This window comes from Drosophila tropicalis, unplaced genomic scaffold, assembly GCF_018151085.1.
Source record: "Drosophila tropicalis isolate 14030-0801.00 unplaced genomic scaffold, ASM1815108v1 contig_4, whole genome shotgun sequence".
Lineage (NCBI taxonomy): Eukaryota > Metazoa > Arthropoda > Insecta > Diptera > Drosophilidae > Drosophila > Drosophila tropicalis.
Window position 1 is genome coordinate 2,948,666 of NW_027172862.1, and position 18,202 is coordinate 2,966,867.

Genomic DNA, 18,202 nt, shown 5'->3' on the forward strand with positions numbered 1-18,202 from the left:
GTTTTTAAGCATTTCAAGTCCCTTTTTAGTTTAGGCAAACAAAAATTGAAAGGAAAAATCACTAAAGGATTTATGTTTAGTTAATTTTTAGCTAACTACATTGAAAAAGCTAAGACAGTGTTTAAAAATAAACAAGTCTTTCAATATTTATGGGGTTCAATGCAATCGGGATATATGGAAAACCCTCGAAATGTCAATATATCGAAAAATTTTTGACTATTTCCATCTCTTTTTACCACCAGCTAGTGAGTTTTTTAAAGTGGTCATTGAATTTCGATTAGTATTGGTTAGAGTATTTCTGTATTACCATTCGAAATTCAAGTATCTGACAGAATTCGTAGCTACCAGGTATCAAGTTCAGATGCTTAGTATTTGTTGACCAATCTGGTAAAGTTCGAAAGGGATTGATCACCTGGAGTGTGGACTGTCTTCCAAGAGGTCAAGTGACAGATAATTGTTGTGGTCTTCCAGTCTCAGACAGTATGGATGGAGTGATACTTACAAACCACGGCAAGATCCTGTTGAATGTGGATGAAGACCAGAATTGGATGGAAGATGGCTTTAAGATGGTTCCCAAGAGCAATATCTTCTTCTTCTACTTGTTTCTCAGGCTAGTTAATTAATTGTTAACAGGATATTATACTATGTCATACTTCTGTGCCATAATGATTCGTTCGATGACGATTGAATATTAAATTTGAAGCATAATTTGCTTTTAATATATGAATTAACATACAAATACACATACATATATGTATGTATGTATATGTACATATTTATGTTTAGGGCTTTATGTATTTCAATCGCAGCCAACACTTGGCGGGGGGGGACGCAATCGTGCAGACCGTGTCCAATTAAAAGGCGCCGTACATCATTTGAAATGCAGCAACAGCAAAATGGAAAACTCTACAGGTGGTGGTCGGAGTCGTAGTCGGGGTCGAGGTCGCGGTCGGGGTCGGGGTAGTCGAGGCAAACGATGTAGACGCCAATTACCTCAAGGCAGTTTCCTGTAAGGCCTTGAGGCCGAAGAATCGAAGTGAAAACGAAAACAGAAAATGAAAAACAAAAAGAAAAATCGAATCGTTAAGACTGGCACTTGCAGTTGCATTTTAGGAAAAGCCAGTTAAATACAGAAAACGAAAAGGTTTATGCCGCTTCAAATTCACGATATTAGGTAAAACCTATAACAATTTTATTCATATGAAACGAGGATTAAGTTTAAAATTAACAATCAAAGAGATTTTGCGGGATATCTATCTTAAGACTAACTCGTACTTTTAGTTTTAACAAAATTCTATAATGGCTTCGATCAGAACTCTCAATTCGATTCATATTAGATGAAAATTTGAATAAACTTTCGCCTTCAACTGTGGAAATTGCATCTAATACAACATCTAATATGATTCTCTTTGTGGCAAGTTATCGTGATAATAGAACAACGTGTAAACGATAAATACAAGGACGATGATCAAAGCGATATATTTTCCTCATTTCCTTCGTTTTTACAATGTTCTCTCATCGTTGCTTCAGCTGGTTTTTCTTTCGTTTTTTGTCTGTGTATGTCAAATTGTTTTAATTTATAGTTGCATGGCAAGTTAATGAGTGGTAAGAGTGTGTGTGTGTGTGTGGGAGTGTGTTTGTGTGCCATTGAAAATCGAGGAGGATGAAAAAGAAGAAGAAGAAAAAGAAGACGAAGTGCCCATGAAGATTGCCCACCTTCCTGCATCTAATCCAGTGGAAAATCAAGACAAATAAGTAATGGCATCGAATCGAACAGACAGTTCGCAGGTAGAAAATTTGTTATAAACACACACACACGCACCATATGCATATACATATGTATGTATTGTGTCTGTGTGTGTGAGTTTAAGCATAGGTGTGTTCTCTGTGTGTGTGTAGATTGCCTTTTCATTGAACAAGGTTATTTGATTGCATTCGATGCACATGCACTTCCATAACAAAAAGAATTACATGCCAGAAAGGGGGTCCGAGGGGTCGTAGGGAAAGTTAATGGCCAAGTTGGGCCTGGTCAAGATCGACAGCAAAGAATAATACTATCAATACTGAACAATAGGAGAGGGTAAACAGTGAAAGTTTGTCTTGAAGTTTTTATATTTTTTATTACAAAATAGGATTGGGCGGAAGTTTGTGATAATCCACATGAAACTAATCAATTTGATATCCGATTAAATGAATATACATAACTTGGCTAGATAAAAGATTTAGTTTTTTTTTTAGGGCTTCTGTTCATCAAAGAAATTTCAGATTTGTTTGTTTTAGAATTCCATAGTCCGATTCCCCAAAAATTCTTAGCCAGAAATGAATGTTCAAAGTGAAGGCACACATATGTACATATGTATGTATTGCTAATTGAACCAGCCCAACGGGCATTCTGATAAAAATCTGTCCTCCGATGGTCCATCCATCCATCCTTTTATCCTTGCGCCTGCCCCTCTGATGCGTGCCTGCAGCACTTTCGAGCGATTTGGAAACCTTTTAAAGCGCTTTACGCTGTAAGCGGTGTCTAAAAGCGGCTTACTACAAAACACACACACACACATTGACGTATGTATATATTTTTTTGCATATGTGTGTATGTATGATAATGCCAAAGAGGCTGAGAGATAGAGAAAGAGAGCGCAATTTTCCTTTGTTGCCATTTCCTTTTAAACTTTAGCACCTAACCCCAAAGGCGGAGAGACTTTCCTTCTCCAATGGGATAATCACATAACTTTTCAATATGCTAGCTAGGACATACATACCCACACATAGTTACCCAAACTCTCTCTCACACACACACTCGCCCATACATGTGACAATTGGTCGGGGGTCGATTAATGGGTGTTCCTTGACTAAGTTAGGTTCGACAGGTGATGGCAATACGCTACTTTCAAATTTCAAAATCAAATTTCATCTTGCTGATCAGTTATGGACATTTGAATCCGACTCCTTCCTAATAATTTTAGTCACTATAAGAATTCGTAAAGTATTTCATTTTAATTGCTTGAGAAATCATTTATACTTTGTTTGAAATCAATATGAATTAAGCTATCAACTTACTTTTAAAAGGCAGAAAGAAATAGAATAGATATTGAAGTCAGTAAGTCCTATTTATCAGATATGAAACTCTTTTCACAAGTTGCGTAGCAAATTTTCAATCAAATGCATAGCATACTTTGCGGCGCGGTCAGAATGGTGGGCAGGATTATGGGGACAAAAGTTTGATAGATGGAAAAATCAGGCAAAAACAGGATGTTTAATAAGACCCTCGACTTAAATTGTTATAAATAAGCTAAATTTAACAATTGAAAATCGGAAATCGGGAAAAAATTTCAAATTAAAGTGGTTACTTACTTAATAATTTCGAATCGATGTATAAATATAGATTTAAATCTGTGCCCAACGGCCACTTAAGGGGACAAAAATATCACTCTATAGAGAAATGGATATTGTTCCAATGCAATAGTAGTAGGTATATGTTAATTTTCGATAGATTAAACATATCTACACACAAGCAAGCAACCAATAAGACCTTGAAAGACATCCGCCCCTCGACCGATTCGCCCCGACCAGCAGCAGCATCAGCACCACCCACTGGTGACATGGTCCTCTTCTCGTCTTTCATTCTACATAGATGCCTTCCACTGCTTCCTGATGCTAGTTCAGGCTACTTCAGTTTGAATAAAACGCATTTTTCAAAAGTGCCAATGTGTCGGTGTGTGTGTGTGTGTATAAATAATGTAAATATACATACATATGTGAAATAACATACATACGTTCAATGGTAGGTGTGTGTGTGTGTGTGCGTGCTTACATATGTGCTGTCAATGTGGGCGTTTTTGGGCAGTTGGACAAACATACACACACACACACACACTAACACATATACCTATATACATATATATACGTATGTATGTACATATTTTCCATTCCCTTTTTCCAACAACCATCATTCTGGCCCAATATTGAAACTTTGAACTATACCACGAACACACGCATACGGTTTAAATTTGTATACATATACATACATACATATATGTATGTGTGTGTTTGCCTGAGTAAGTGCTTGGACCACTTTCACTTTCACACACACACTCTCACATGCAAACACACACACGTCACATCACAAAAGCAAAGGAAACCTTGGTCTTGGCTCTCTCATGGTCGAAACGATAAAAAAGCTTAGGCTTACGCTTTTTGCACATTTTAAGCTTAGCCCACCTCCCCCATCCACCCCCTTTCAACCCACATCCCTCGTGTGTCCACCCATTGAGGGCAGCAACAACAACAATGAGGAAATATCTAGAGCTGAAAGCCTGCGTAATTTTAGATGAAGAAACGTTTGTTTGCCGAATGGGGTAGTACGATATGAAATGGAATGGTGGAAAGGGGGGGTGGGGTGGTGTGCTCTCTAGGTTTGAGATTGGGATTGCGATTGAAGCGAGAAACAGCATAGAAGCGCACACACACACACACATGTGGCCCCCTTAAAATTGTGGACATTGAAGCAAAACATTATGGGTTTCAGATATATTCAAATTCAATTGAATAACATTTTCTAAAATTATCTATTAAGCAAAAATAGGAAAACTAAAATTCACAAATTAAGAACAAAGTGAAATTCTATGTATGTAATTAATCTGATGGTAATTTAAGAGAATAAATATGTTTGGACATCAAGAGATACATAGAAAGATACATAACTACATAGGAATTCATATTCTTGGACAAATTATTTAATCAAATACATATAAGCCAATTTTGCACTTAGTTATACCTGAAACTGGACACTTACGAAATTCCCACTTGGTACTAAACCTTTAAAGTCGAAATATCTTGAGTTTAAAAAATATTTGCTAGATCTGTCAGTGACTTATATACATACATGTGTACATATAATCTATCTTTTCTATCTACCTTTGTAACCAATTCGTTTCTGCTACTCTCAAGATCGGCCACAGTACGATCAACAGACTTTGGATTAGCCCTCTTGAGGGATATTTGAGGCCCCGATCTCTGGAAGAAGAGCAGTCCAAGTTTTTGTCTGGCCTTGGAACCAGAGTTATAATCAAGTGATTAACAAACGAATTATAACGTTGAATCGAAACTTTTGTGTAATTAGTTTCAAGGTAAACTAGCGATCAAAAGAAGAGTCTTGTGTAACATCTTTCATGTGTATCCGAAGGATCATGGTAAGACTACAGCTGTAGCTAAGACTTGTAACTGGCGACCCAGACTAACTAACTTTTATAATAAGTATAACAGATTCAATTAAGGTATTCAAAAATATGGAATTTTTATTAATTCTTGTGAGACCACAAGAATCAAGGGATCTGAAATTGGAAAATGGGCACCCAAAAGTATACTATGGAAAGTTGAACCTTTTTTAACAGATTTTAGAATATCCTGTTAAACAATAATAAGCCAAAGGACACAAAAATGAAGATAAAAAACCAAAGTTCAATTTAAACAATTTAACCACCAATATTATAATACTTATATGTGAAACCACTGTGCTTGCGTTCGTGTGTGTGTGTGTGTGTGTGGGTGGGGGAATAGGGAAGGGGGGCTAAACAAAGAAGTTTTAGAAGGAAGGCATTCAGGAGGCCGAGTCCTTCTGCTGTCCAGCAACGAATTTTCGTTTTGATTTTGCATGGACTTTTCAAAATTTATGCGCTATTTGAAATGTAACGCACGTGCGTGTATGTGTGTATGCATGTATGTGTGTGCATACATACACAGGCACTCGGATATATGTTGTACATACATAGTATGTATATGAATTGTATGTTTGTATGTGTGTGTGCGTGTGTGCATAAGCTTTAAGATTCTATTCCAATAAATAAATAAAGGTTATTTTTGAAAAGGACAACACTTAAACTCAAGCTTGCAATTTACAAGTATTTAAATGTCGTTAAAAAGGACAACACATTTTGGCAAGCACAATAATGTGTAATTAAATTAATTATAAAGTATATTTTTTTTTATCTTAAATTGTAGTATGCCTTTGCCATCTCTTCCCCCTTAGATCAGGAAGGGGCGTACATTTTAAAGCCAACTCACCAATTAAGCCAATTTGTTGACTATATGTAGTTTTGCGAAACAACAACAATAACTCATTCGACGGGAAATTTTATTCACTATCTTTTGTAGTTCAAGTGTAACTACACTTTAGAATGAATTATTTGCTTAAAATGATGCCAAGCAGAACGACCGAAAAAATATCAAATCTGATCCTGTGATTTATGATCAACAGTTTTTCTTAGCTTTAATAGATCTAAAATCTTTTCCAAAGGTCCAAATCTTGCGGCTTTTTATCAAAATTCATTTAAAATAAAAACCGTTAGAGATATGGCCACAAAATTTACGTTACATCATCTCAATAGAATGACTAACTCAAAGCTATAAAAACTTTTCATTAATCCGAATTTAAAGTCAACAAATTGATGTCTCAACACTTTTTGCAGCCACTGTATATATACAACTTGTATTAATTTTTAAAATGACCTTCACAAGATTATCAAATGCAATGTAAAAGGATTTTGAACATTAAAAGTTTGATTTATTGTTTATTCATTTGCCAAATTAAAGCCTCAGAAGTAAATCGACAAAAATTCAATTTGAAAAAGTTCGAAGAATTCTCAAAAACTTTGAACTTTACGAAACTGTAACTTATCGAAATTTTAACCGATTTTCGAAAGTAATATCTTTTTTTAATGCTTAATAAACCTAAATTTCATGATACTCTGATTTTGTAAATTTTTGTTGTGAGTGTTTGAAATTTATGTCTAAATTTTTTCCTATTTCCTCTTGTTTGTAAAAAGAAATCGGTTTGAAATTAAATTTCTTCAATAATTAATTTCATTTTAAATTTTGCTAATTGGCGCTTAAGTTGAGATTTAACTTATTAAAATTGTTTAGAAATCGGCGAAAATACAGTCTTAGGAAAATAGATGGAATCACAAGTTTTAAAATATTTTCAAGTAAGCTTCGGTAATTATGTCAATTGTCAACCGAAATTTAAAACTTTTTAAATACAACAAAACAAATGATAAAATCGTACAGGATCTGGCCACAATAATTTTTCGGAAGGATCGTTCCAATTTACTATTCCGATCTGACTGAATTCGTGTTAACAGAAGTCAAAATTCTAAATTTGAGCAATGTAAAACTGTCCAAAAACTTTGCCTTGATCCAAACGAATGAACGCGAATAAGTATATGAGCTGATCAAGAATGTATATTGACATTGAATGGTTGAAGATGCTGCCTCCTGTTCAAAACTAATTTTGCCTATCCGGATTTGTGTCAAATAGTTGGCAATTAACTTAAAAACTAAAATCCACATATTTACACATTTACATTCAGTCATATTCAATTGAACAAGGATATGAAAAAGATTAGTATTTTTCATTTATTTATATTTATATCTACATTTTTATAACTAGTTTTAAAAAAAAAAATTAAAATTATATTTACGTATTTGCCAATTAGTAGAAGGCAGTAAAAAAGAAAAAGAAAAGAGACTTCAATTATGAAGCGATTGAACTCCATCTCTTCATCTTATAGATACATTTTAAAAATTTTATTGCTAACAATTAAAAACTAAATAAAAAAAAACATCAACACACGGAATGCGAAACTAAAACTCAATACCAATCTCTTTGTTACAACAACAAAAGAACAGTTCAATCTTCGTCTTCATCATCGATGATCTCAATGTCGCTGTTTCCATCACGAAGTTCATCGATTTCTTCTTGCAGATCTTCGATCTTTTCAGCATGAATCCGATTAAGATGTGCAATCTTTATGTTTAAAAAATAAAATCAAATGATTGATTAATCTTGATCAAATTCTAAAATCGTTTGTATTTGGACTCACATTAGCTTCATGTTCCCGACGTATGTTTGCCAGTTTTTTCTCATTCTGTTCTTTTGCCAGTTTCAAACTCTTGGCAAGCATTTCTTGATAGGCATCGTGTAGCTCCTTTCGCAGTCTTTCCTCTTGGAGTTGCAATTGCAGCAACTTATCATGTTTCAACTGTTCGTTGGCCAAGCGTAGACTAAAAAAAACAATTTGAAACAATATTGGTAAGTTTTGGTAATCACCAGAATGGATAGATAGATTAGTTTAAACTTGACTTACTTTAAATTCTCTTCCTCTAAGCTTTTAATGTATTCACGCTCTTGAGAAATTACGCCAACTGACGCATCTATGAAACCGGAATATCTAGTGCTATGGAATTTCTTCTTCGGCTGCTTAAATACAATATCCTTTGCTATTGAGGCAAAATTAAGAACATTTAGGTTTTCCTCGTAGAATTTGTCAAGTGGTGTCACTGTGACAATCATAGCCAGACGCTCCTTCCCCAATAATGAGGCCTGCAAGAGCATCGTTAGCTTGGAATCTCGATATGGTATATTCGTTTTTTTATTCGATGGCATAGCGGCTGCATCCAGACAACGACCCAACACCATAAGCGATGTATTGATATTTTGAGCTTCCCGGAGACGAGAGCCGATTGTGCCAGTTTTATCCACACGTTCCGATCCCGCCAAATCGCAGAACTTGTATGTATTTTGAGTTGTCATACCCGACCGATGGTATTTAAGAACATCAATGGTGAAGATGCAATGCGATCGACTTGATTTTGCATTTATTGCAGTTGAGGCACATGTGGAACGCTGTTGTCCAAGCTGTAGCAATTTGAGAGCCTCTTCCGCGCTCTTCACGAACACTCGAGTCAGTCCTTTGACAAATACTTTGCCATTGCTTCCAACAATTTTCAAATTCGTTCGTTGTACATTGCTCAGTTTGGCTTTTCTCGGTGGCAGTGCGAGCAGATCATAGACCAATTCGTTATAGATCTCTACGAAGGACACCCATACCATGACGGAGTAATCATTCCCTTCTAACGGCTTGAAAGAATGATCTCCCCGAATAACCTGTCTAATTCGATCATGATGGGTGTACTCTGGACATATGTCTAGCAACCTGATACGTGTTTGTTGCTCCATAAGGGTGGCATCATCCTCCAGGAACACCACACACTCGTTGATTACTTTAAGTTTGGGTATGTGATATATATTCGCACTATACATGGAAAATATATGCTCAAGAGCCCGAGGTACAATGCCAGCACGTACATCGTCACCTATTTAAAGACGAACAGGATAACATTTAAGAACATATTGCACAATTTGCTTTTCGGCAAATCCATACTTACCAAGCAGTGTGTATGTTTTTCCCGAACCAGATGTCCCGTAGGTCATTATTGTGGCACACTCCTCGTCCATGATGCGCGGACCCACGCAGGTATCATAGACATCACGTTGACCAACTTCACTATCAAATATGGTGGTGAAACTAAAATGCTTCTCCATGCGATTAACATTGTTGCTGGTGTTCTCAGTGTTGGCGTTCATGGTGACCAGCACATTACCGCAATCTGAGATCAAGTATCCCTTGCATGACATCTTCACAGGACGTAGGCGCAGGAATACCTGCGGCCCTGATTCAGCATCGCTAGGATTTTCCGCTGTGGCCGTACTTGATGCTTCATATTCGGATTCGGTATCCGTCAGATCATCTTCTGTTGAGTTACTTTCTTCACTTTCGCGAATTTCATCAAATAAACGTTGCTGTTTTTCCGGACGAGGACGAAAGCGACGATCGACGCTAGGCTCACGGGCCATCAAAAAGGAACGACCTTCGCGTTTTTTTTCTTCGTTCGGATTAGGATTATCCATCTCCATTTAACAATGAATAAATATATAAAACACAATATTTTTATGACTTTGCAAAAATTGGCGGCTTTTTTAAGACGCTTATATATAGAAAGTAGAGTTGCTACTTGCTCAGAAATGAATAAACATCAAACCATTTGGCAGCTCTGTCCAGGGCTGCTGTAAATTATCGAAATTTAAATTAACTTTAAATAATGGTAGACCAGTTTAGACTAAATGTTTTAAAAGCACATTTCCGATCCAACCAATCAACTGTTGCGTTTGCTTTTGATTTACCAATGATCAGTAAGGCAAATAAAAACTGAAATTCAATCAAATGTTCTTCCACCCCCAAGTATATTTCCTTTGTAATAAGTTGTTCCTTTTTATCTAGTTGGAACGCCAATTGGAGTCAATATCGTGTTTTGTATTCCGCTCAAAAGTTTGCGCCCTACACAACACCACCTTTAATCGATAAGCAGTGTGGTGAAATGCAGTAAGCTATCGATAGTCAAGAAATGTTATCGATATTTCGCAAAACCAACGATACCATTGGAATTTACATCGATATAACCCCCACCACTAGTGTGAGAGATAAAATTCAATCACAAATTGTGAGATATCTGAAATATATTTTGCGACCGTACGTACATTCTAATTTATTATATAAAGAACATTGAAAGAGAAAGTCATTGTCATTCTCACTTACTTCCCAAAAACGTCACTGGCAGTTTGTTCTAGTCATTCACTCAGTCCACACATTCTCGTAAAAGCAATGGGCAGCAACACATCCAAGGGAGTCGAAGTAGCCCAAGCGGCGGCAGCGGCAGCGGGCCCAACTAGTCCATCCGCCACCCAAGGTTCTGCAGCCGGTGAGAAACCAAAATGCAAAGCCTGCTGCGCCTGTCCCGAGACTAAGCGAGCACGTGATCAATGGTAAGTGATGACAGTGACGCAACATTTTCCCCGAAATTGCATTCTATTTTGAAATTAATTTCGTTTCACCTCTCCTCCCTTGACAGTATTGTGGAACGTGGAGAGGAGAACTGCACGACATTGATTGAGGCGCACAAGAAATGCATGCGTGATGCCGGGTTCAACATCTAAATGAATCAAGTGTCTAACGGCAAAGCCGCCAATTGTTAGGAACTGTTTTCTTTTTCTTGTTGTATCTCATACTATAGATATAGTCTTAAATTAAATACCAACCAAAATAGCAAAACAAAAATTGTTTAACAAAACGGATATATGTAGTATGTATAATGCACTGCAACAAAAAGTTAAATGAAACTTAACGTGCGTAATGCCACCACAGCGGCCATATAGAAGGTAATGCACAGCATTGTAGCAAAAGCCAAAATTCTCGAGGGCTGCGGCACCGGATACACTGCATAGACCAATGTGTGCACAATCCGTGCTACGGAGGCAACCCTAAACAGATTGCAGGCAATCGCCTGGCTAGGATTGGTACTTATGTAGATCAAAGACATAATGAAATATGGCAAAATATTCTCCATATCGTTGCGATGTGCCCTGGAATAGAAGTATTTGTTTCCTTGTTATTTCACATTGTATAAGAGGAAAGTACAGATTGTGGGAGTTACCTGCGCACGCGCTCTACATGGGGATCATCAAACTTGACTTCAAGATTCTTAAAGAACAAATCCTCCTCATTGGGAAAAATCTAGAAAATAATTCATTGAGATAGTATAAATCTGTTAAAAAAAGCATGTAATGCCTTCAGACTAAGACAAACTAAGATTAAGTCAATATGTATTTAGTTTTTTTGTATGTAAGTACCAATAATATCATCATTTTAGTATGTGCGACAGTTTATCTGATTTCATTAATCAACTGAGATACTGATGGATTAACATCCAATTGGGGCATATTGAAATTTACCATAATAACTTGTTTTATACGTATGTAAATGGAATTTCTCTTCGTTTTATGATGATGTGTATTTTAAGGCAAAGAAAACATTTGTTTAATGTTTGTAATGAATTATTTTCAAGTGGTTTACCTTGCGCCTTAGGGCCAATGGAATTAGACCCAGTAGCTGTGAATAAGCGAACAAACACCATATGGATCACACACAGGCGACAAAAATCTGTTGCCCTTACCTTATAGCGGAAACGTTGCAAGGCCGTCAGCAAGGACATAAGCAGCATTTTAGCCACCAACACTGTGGACCAGAAGAGATAGCAGCAGAATGTGGGATTGTCCAAAGTAAATGTTGTTGCATTGCCCATTCCTGGTCCAGGCATTGGTGTTGCCAATGGCGTTAGAATAGTCGAGCTATTGGTTGACATTGTTTTTAGTGAGTTGAGCTAAAGCAGAGAGTACGTCTGATTGCCTGAAACGCAAACTTTGACTAAAGTTGCGGCAGTTCGTTGGTTTTTAGATTCGCCACTAAGCTAGAGCTAAGACAATCGACAATTCATTCTTGGAAACTGGACAAACTGGTTACGAATTGCGTTTAAATAGTTGGCAATGATCATTCTATCTTGATTATTATAGCACTCAAACCAGTAGTGAGCATATGGGTGAATAATTTAACAATTAAACAGCTCGTTGGGCATCCTAGTCATAACTGGTTGAATGTTTTCAATGCATCAAGATGAGCAGCAAGGTGATGGGCAAAGGTAATAAGTCTTATGGTTAAGGCAATCAAAATTGGCCCAATGCCCTATCACCAACTGCTGAAAGACATTGAAAGTGTCGGTGTCAGTTCTTTCGGATAGCTAGAGCTTCAGAATCTTCTATTTCTTTATACTTACTGATAATCCAAACTTTCCTTGACAAATGCCTAAGAGTGACTAAGCTCGAAATGACTAAATACTTGGAGTTACCCATTTCGAGAGTGAACTAGGCAGATGCTCAATTTCCCAGCCTAGAAACCTAACCTAATCTTTGCTGTGGTTTAATTTATTAATAAGCTATAATTATAGAAAATTTTCAAAGACTTTTAAACTACTTAGGTGGCGAGGGGAGCGAGGACAATGAAATCATTGCAAAATTTAAATGAAATTCAATATATGTATGTACACATTTATTTATTATACATATGCAATAATTTTATTCTATATTTTAGAAATGAGATGTTCCAGAATTTCAATCAATTGAAAACCTTTAAATGCAAATCGGTTTTACATATATTCAAATCGTTCTTGGAATTGGATTTAATTTAAATGCAAACAAATTGAAGGCGAATGGAGAATACAAATTACAATTTTGAACGGAAGCGTCAAAGAGATATACATTTCGATTCTGGCAAGAATCATTCATTCTATATCGTTCATATCCGGAACGTACATATGTATAAAGCGACAATATGCTTGAAATTCATACAAACATAAGTATATACTATGTATATTTCAAAAACACATAAATACCTATGTATGTGTGTGTGTGTGTGTATTTCCAAAAATAAAAGATCAAGGTTAAGAATTCACAATTTGCAAGCAAACAACAAACAAACAACAACAACAAATTGCTATTAAATATATACATATACTTTTAACAAAAAATGCAAAAAAAAAAAAAAACAAACTAATACATTATCATAATAATGCTTCGAAGGAAAATTGAATAGAGAAGTCTTCTTCAACTGCCACAAGACCTCAGTCAATTATTTGAAATAAATTGAATCCGATGTACATATGTATGTATAGCTAAAGCTACCAGAACGGAAGTCCCCGAACTTATGACACGTTCCGAGTGCATGGGCACGGCCACAGCCAAAGTCAATGCTAGCAACTGAAAATATGTTTTATTGTATACATTTTTTTTCTTCTGCTTCCATTATTTTATTATCAAATATAGTTTTTAGCTTTGTCACTCAAACGAGAGAGCATAATACGCTACAAAGAAGCAATACATAGTCTGATTAGCAGTCTGGGAACAAGTCATGGACAATGCTAGTGGAATAGCAGACACAACAAGTCTTGGCCCGACTTTTGATGTATGAGGAATTAATCCACCTAAGAATTTGCAATTTCCATAGACGGACAACATCCAGACAATTGCAAGATTGTAGCCAGGATTTCATTCGGTGAGAAGCCGTTAATTTATTCAAGTAAATTTTAATTTTAGTTCTAAAAAGAAATATGTAAAATGGAACTTTATTCTTGTTATGTTAATCAGCCAAAAAGAAAGTCTTCCTCAGATTCACAAGGTGAGAATCTGAGTGAGTTCAGAATATTTCAAAAACTCTTTGGTCATTCCACATACATCCCTCTGACTGTTGTGTGTCGATTTCAGCTCAATTTGAAGATCTATTTCAAAATGGCATTATTCTAACTTGAAAATATAGAAATAAATTTCCCAAATACTTAAACAAAGACACTAAATAAGAGCTTTTTGGATTAGGAAATAAGAATGGGATAACTTCCACATTCCAATTCAAAATTAGAATTTGAAAGCCCTAAAAAGAGACATTTTTCAAAATTTATTAAAATTTGGCAAATTAATAAAACTAATCTTTATTAAGAATTTGTAGAATTTTTAAAAATTTTATTAGATTGGTATGGGTTTTGTTATGTCCGAATGCGGCATTGATCATTCTGTTGATCTATAAGAAAAGGCAAGAAGTTAGGACAATGGACCAAACAAAGTGTTTTCGAGAGTTCGAAGAGAAACCAAACAACTCATGCTACTGTTTATTATTAATATAGATAGATTACATTAAAATAACTTACATTTAATGGGATGATTTGACATATTTTGAATTTAATTTGGCCCAATTTTTAATTTCGTCTCGAAACTGAAATGAATTAAATAGATAATTTCCCCCTCCTTGGACAATTCCGGGAAATATTAAGTTAGTAATGCTTTATTGTTGAATTTGAAAAGTTGAATTCATTCTGATACTTAAAATTGTATAAAAATAACAAGAAAATCAATCGATTGGCCCTCAATCTGAAATAACTTTAAATCGATTTTATGGCGAAGCTCAGATTTCAAGTGTGCCAGGTCTATTTAACCGATCCCTATAAGTATGTACATACATATGTATGTATGTACAACATATGTATATACATACATACTGCATACTTACAAATGTACATATTTGAAAATGGGAAATGGTTGTCAAAGATAGTTTAAATACTTTATTAGTTTGTGTTTATATCATATGTGTATAATTCCCAAGAATAATTGCCTTCACACATTTATGTAGATATTTGTCCATTTTATAAACAATCCACAGACCCCCATTCTCCCCGTTCTCCCCCTCCCTTCAGGAAAGGCAATTGAAACAGAAGACAATAATAACACAGACAGATTCCAAGATTCAGAGTTAGGAAAGGCAAAACCAATGAAGAGCAGCTCTGTTTACATACTTTGTTCTCCATTGCTGAGAGAATCTTCCACCAAGTGTAGCAACGTCTCGAATCGTCTGACTCGTCCGACTTGTCGTCAGCACGTAGACCGTACAAAGTCCGAAATTGTTTTCATTCCAACTTTTTTTTTCTCTCTGTCTTTCTTTTTTTTTGTGTGTGTGTGTGTGTGAAGCTCCATGACGAATACACGCTTTTAATATTTAAACAGAACACAAATTAAACAAAATTTAATGATAAACATTTACTACGTACTTAACGGGGGCAGGTAGAAAAACTCACACATTTCATATGTACATACATACATACATCATACATATGCATACATATATACATATATATTTATGGGTTCAGAAGTCACTTGAATATTGACAAAATATAACTCAGTTCCAATTATACGAGAATTAAACAGAGAAAGAGAGAGAGAGAGAGTAAGAAATGAGTAATAAACCGAAATTAATGAAATTGTTTCAGTTTTCTTATCAGTCAAATCTATCCATCTAACACTTATACTACCAAAAATTACCTTTCACTTGAATCCAAAGTGCAATGCAAGAGTTTAAAAATAGATATATATATATGTATATGTTTCAGTACATCGGTTGAAACAATGAAAACATATCTAAGGACAGACAAAACAAAGTGATAATAAAAGACCCCCAAACCACGACCAAACCATGACAAAAGTTTGTGTTCTAATCAGCAAACGGAACTTCGATTGTAAATTAAGTTTTGTCTACACACATTAAGTTATATTTTTAGGCATTAATAACCAACAACAGACAACTGCAAGAGATTTATTTGGTATAAATATTAATAGCCTTTCCATCCAACTTTTGTTTTAATAACTTTGTTTGTCTAGAAGATTCTGATCAAAAATAGTTTGGAGTTGGATTGACTATATGATTATGATGTATGTATGTATGTATGTACATATATGTATATTTACCTATAGGACAGAGTGAAAGATACATATAGTAATTGGTATAGAGTAATCTGAACAATTGGTTTTATTAGCGTTCTAAACAAAATGGAACAAACGCGCAATTTGTAACTGAGATTACAATGATTACAAAGTCCATTAAGAAAACAAAACAGCAACAACAACACAAACAAATGAAAACAACTTAAGTAATACCAAGTACTTGTATTTGGTAGTTGAACAATCTATATACAAAGATGTAGATACATACATATTTACATACAACAAATGATAACCAAGTCTATATTTCATTCCATAAGTATCTCGATGACTCTAAGCACATGGACATGGTGTGTGTGTGTGTGTGTGTGTGTGTGTGTTTGTGTGTGTGTATAGTTGGCTAACGTTTAACAGTTACAACATAGCAAGTTAAAGCCATGACGAACAATCGATTAAACGAATTGAACTTTGGATGTACACTATTGACTGATGAAAGGTGCATTTGTTGCTTACATACATATGTATGTATGTATGTACATATTCCGAAAGAATAATCATCAGCATGTTATGAGTGTTTATTAAATGGTTATGTTTATGGCTAGCCGTCTGGCACTGCTTTACCTTATCAGGCAGACATATGTATGTATGTATTAACTTTATGTAGAAATAGTTTTTATTTTTTTTCATACCATTCCATTGTTGTTCACTCATAGTGCTCGTAATTTTCGTTTTCGTTTAGTCACAGAACATTGGAATGAACTTTGGAACTTTGTTAAACACACATTCACATACATACATAAATGTACATATATGACGTATGGGACAGTCGGGTTATATGTACATACATACATACATATGTATGTATGTAGAGACAGCTTCCTATAGCTTGTGTCGGTTGCGACATGATTGCCACCGATTGCAACTGGGAAAATGCAAAATTATCATACTATATACAGACATACATACATACGTACATACATATGTATGTATATATGTACATATGTATATATAAACGTTATCGACGGAACGACTAAGGCGACGAAACGGCGGCTGGGCCAAAGGTCACACGTAGCTTTTGCGTGGCTTGCGATTGATAATGGAAATGCCCCCATATATGTATATGTATACTTGGATGTATGTACATACAGGAGAAATGTGTACTTCAATCCACATTCATTCACACATACATACATACATATGTATGTATATGCATACTTACTTTGTTTGTCGTCTTAATCTAGTTGTCAAGCCCCATGAAAAAAACAAACATTTAACAATATTCTTAAGTGCTTTCTCTCTACATATGTACATATGTATGTACATATATGTATATGTAACTTTCTCCACCTCCTTCCTTTTTTTTGTCAGAGCCTGATTTAGCTTATATCATTGTGATCATCTTAATCTTTCCACTGATTTGCCCAGTGATGTAGGTACATATGGACTATAAGTATTCACTTTGAGTTTTTCATACTCATAATTCAGCCATTAAATATGCAAATGTTCACTTAGTTTGATTACTGCAATTTGAAAACGTCATATTCACTTTTGAAACTCAATTCAAGTCCAAAGTAACAATGCGATGCCAAAAAATAACAATAAAAAAGCAAATTATAAACTTACGAATACCCCGCCCCAAAACCAATCCCTCCGAGTTCAACCTGACATGAGGCGATCGAAGCACAGTCTATTCAAATTGTATGCCCACAAAGAACCATCTAGAGTCTTGCTCAATCTAACATTCCTGACATTAAGTCAATGTACATAGCATTTTGGGCAATTTGTAATTAAAAATATAATAAAATCAGTTTTACTTATTCTCAAAGAAAAGTCTCACTTTTGTTAACCAATCTACATCTAGTTAGTCGTTTCGATTCCCAACTAACTTAATCATTGAATAGTCATCGACTATGCAACACAATACAATCATTCCTTCGGTTTCATCATACTTTTCAACGTCACTGTGGCTTAAAAGGTAACGAGAGGCCCCCACAAAGTCCAAACAAAAAAAAAAAACACATCGTGAGAGCCCAGTGGAGAGCCAAAGAGCGCGAGATGGGAGCGAGAAAACCAAAATGCCGGGGGCTACCACCTACTGAAACGAAGTTTGTATACCCTTGCCAATACTTTTCCTAATCAACACTAGTATGGATAGATTATAGATTAATAGTAAGTATCCATTAAAACGAGAGACTATTAAACAAGTACAGCAAACAA

At 35.4% G+C, this 18,202-nt stretch overlaps 2 protein-coding genes across 3 annotated transcripts; both read right to left on the reverse strand.

Moving 5' to 3' along the window:
* Positions 1 to 7,372: 7,372 nt before the first annotated feature.
* On the reverse strand, positions 7,373 to 9,852 carry sub (subito). Its single transcript, XM_068285090.1, has 4 exons — positions 9,226 to 9,852; positions 8,145 to 9,153; positions 7,881 to 8,061; positions 7,373 to 7,804 (listed from the first exon to the last, which is right to left on the reverse strand). Exons 1-4 carry the CDS (start codon positions 9,752 to 9,754, stop codon positions 7,688 to 7,690), a joined length of 1,836 nt encoding a protein of 611 aa, XP_068141191.1. The 5' UTR covers positions 9,755 to 9,852; the 3' UTR covers positions 7,373 to 7,687.
* Positions 9,853 to 10,952: 1,100 nt separating this feature from the next.
* LOC137573172 (microsomal glutathione S-transferase 1-like) lies at positions 10,953 to 12,153 on the reverse strand. 2 transcript variants are annotated; one of them, XM_068285019.1, is made up of 4 exons: positions 11,848 to 12,153; positions 11,748 to 11,783; positions 11,329 to 11,408; positions 10,953 to 11,257 (listed from the first exon to the last, which is right to left on the reverse strand). In XM_068285019.1, exons 1-4 carry the CDS (start codon positions 12,034 to 12,036, stop codon positions 11,005 to 11,007), a joined length of 558 nt encoding a protein of 185 aa, XP_068141120.1. In that variant the 5' UTR covers positions 12,037 to 12,153; the 3' UTR covers positions 10,953 to 11,004. The 2 variants fall into 2 exon arrangements, with proteins under 2 accessions (XP_068141120.1, XP_068141121.1); XM_068285020.1 differs by lacking the exon at positions 11,748 to 11,783 and having other exon boundaries at positions 11,848 to 12,144.
* Positions 12,154 to 18,202: the final 6,049 nt, after the last annotated feature.

Coding starts and splice junctions, on each gene's coding strand:
- sub (XM_068285090.1), bottom strand. CDS start 9,754: ATGGAGATGGATAATCCTAATCCGAACGAAGAAAAAAAACGCGAAGGT. Junction 9,154..9,225: donor AAAAACATACACACTGCTTG/GTAAGTATGGAT, acceptor GTCTTTAAATAG/GTGACGATGTACGTGCTGGC. Junction 8,062..8,144: donor TTAGAGGAAGAGAATTTAAA/GTAAGTCAAGTT, acceptor TGTTTTTTTTAG/TCTACGCTTGGCCAACGAAC.
- LOC137573172 (XM_068285019.1), bottom strand. CDS start 12,036: ATGTCAACCAATAGCTCGACTATTCTAACGCCATTGGCAACACCAATG. Junction 11,784..11,847: donor TGCAACGTTTCCGCTATAAG/GTAAGGGCAACA, acceptor GCTTATTCACAG/CTACTGGGTCTAATTCCATT. Junction 11,258..11,328: donor CATGTAGAGCGCGTGCGCAG/GTAACTCCCACA, acceptor CTTCTATTCCAG/GGCACATCGCAACGATATGG.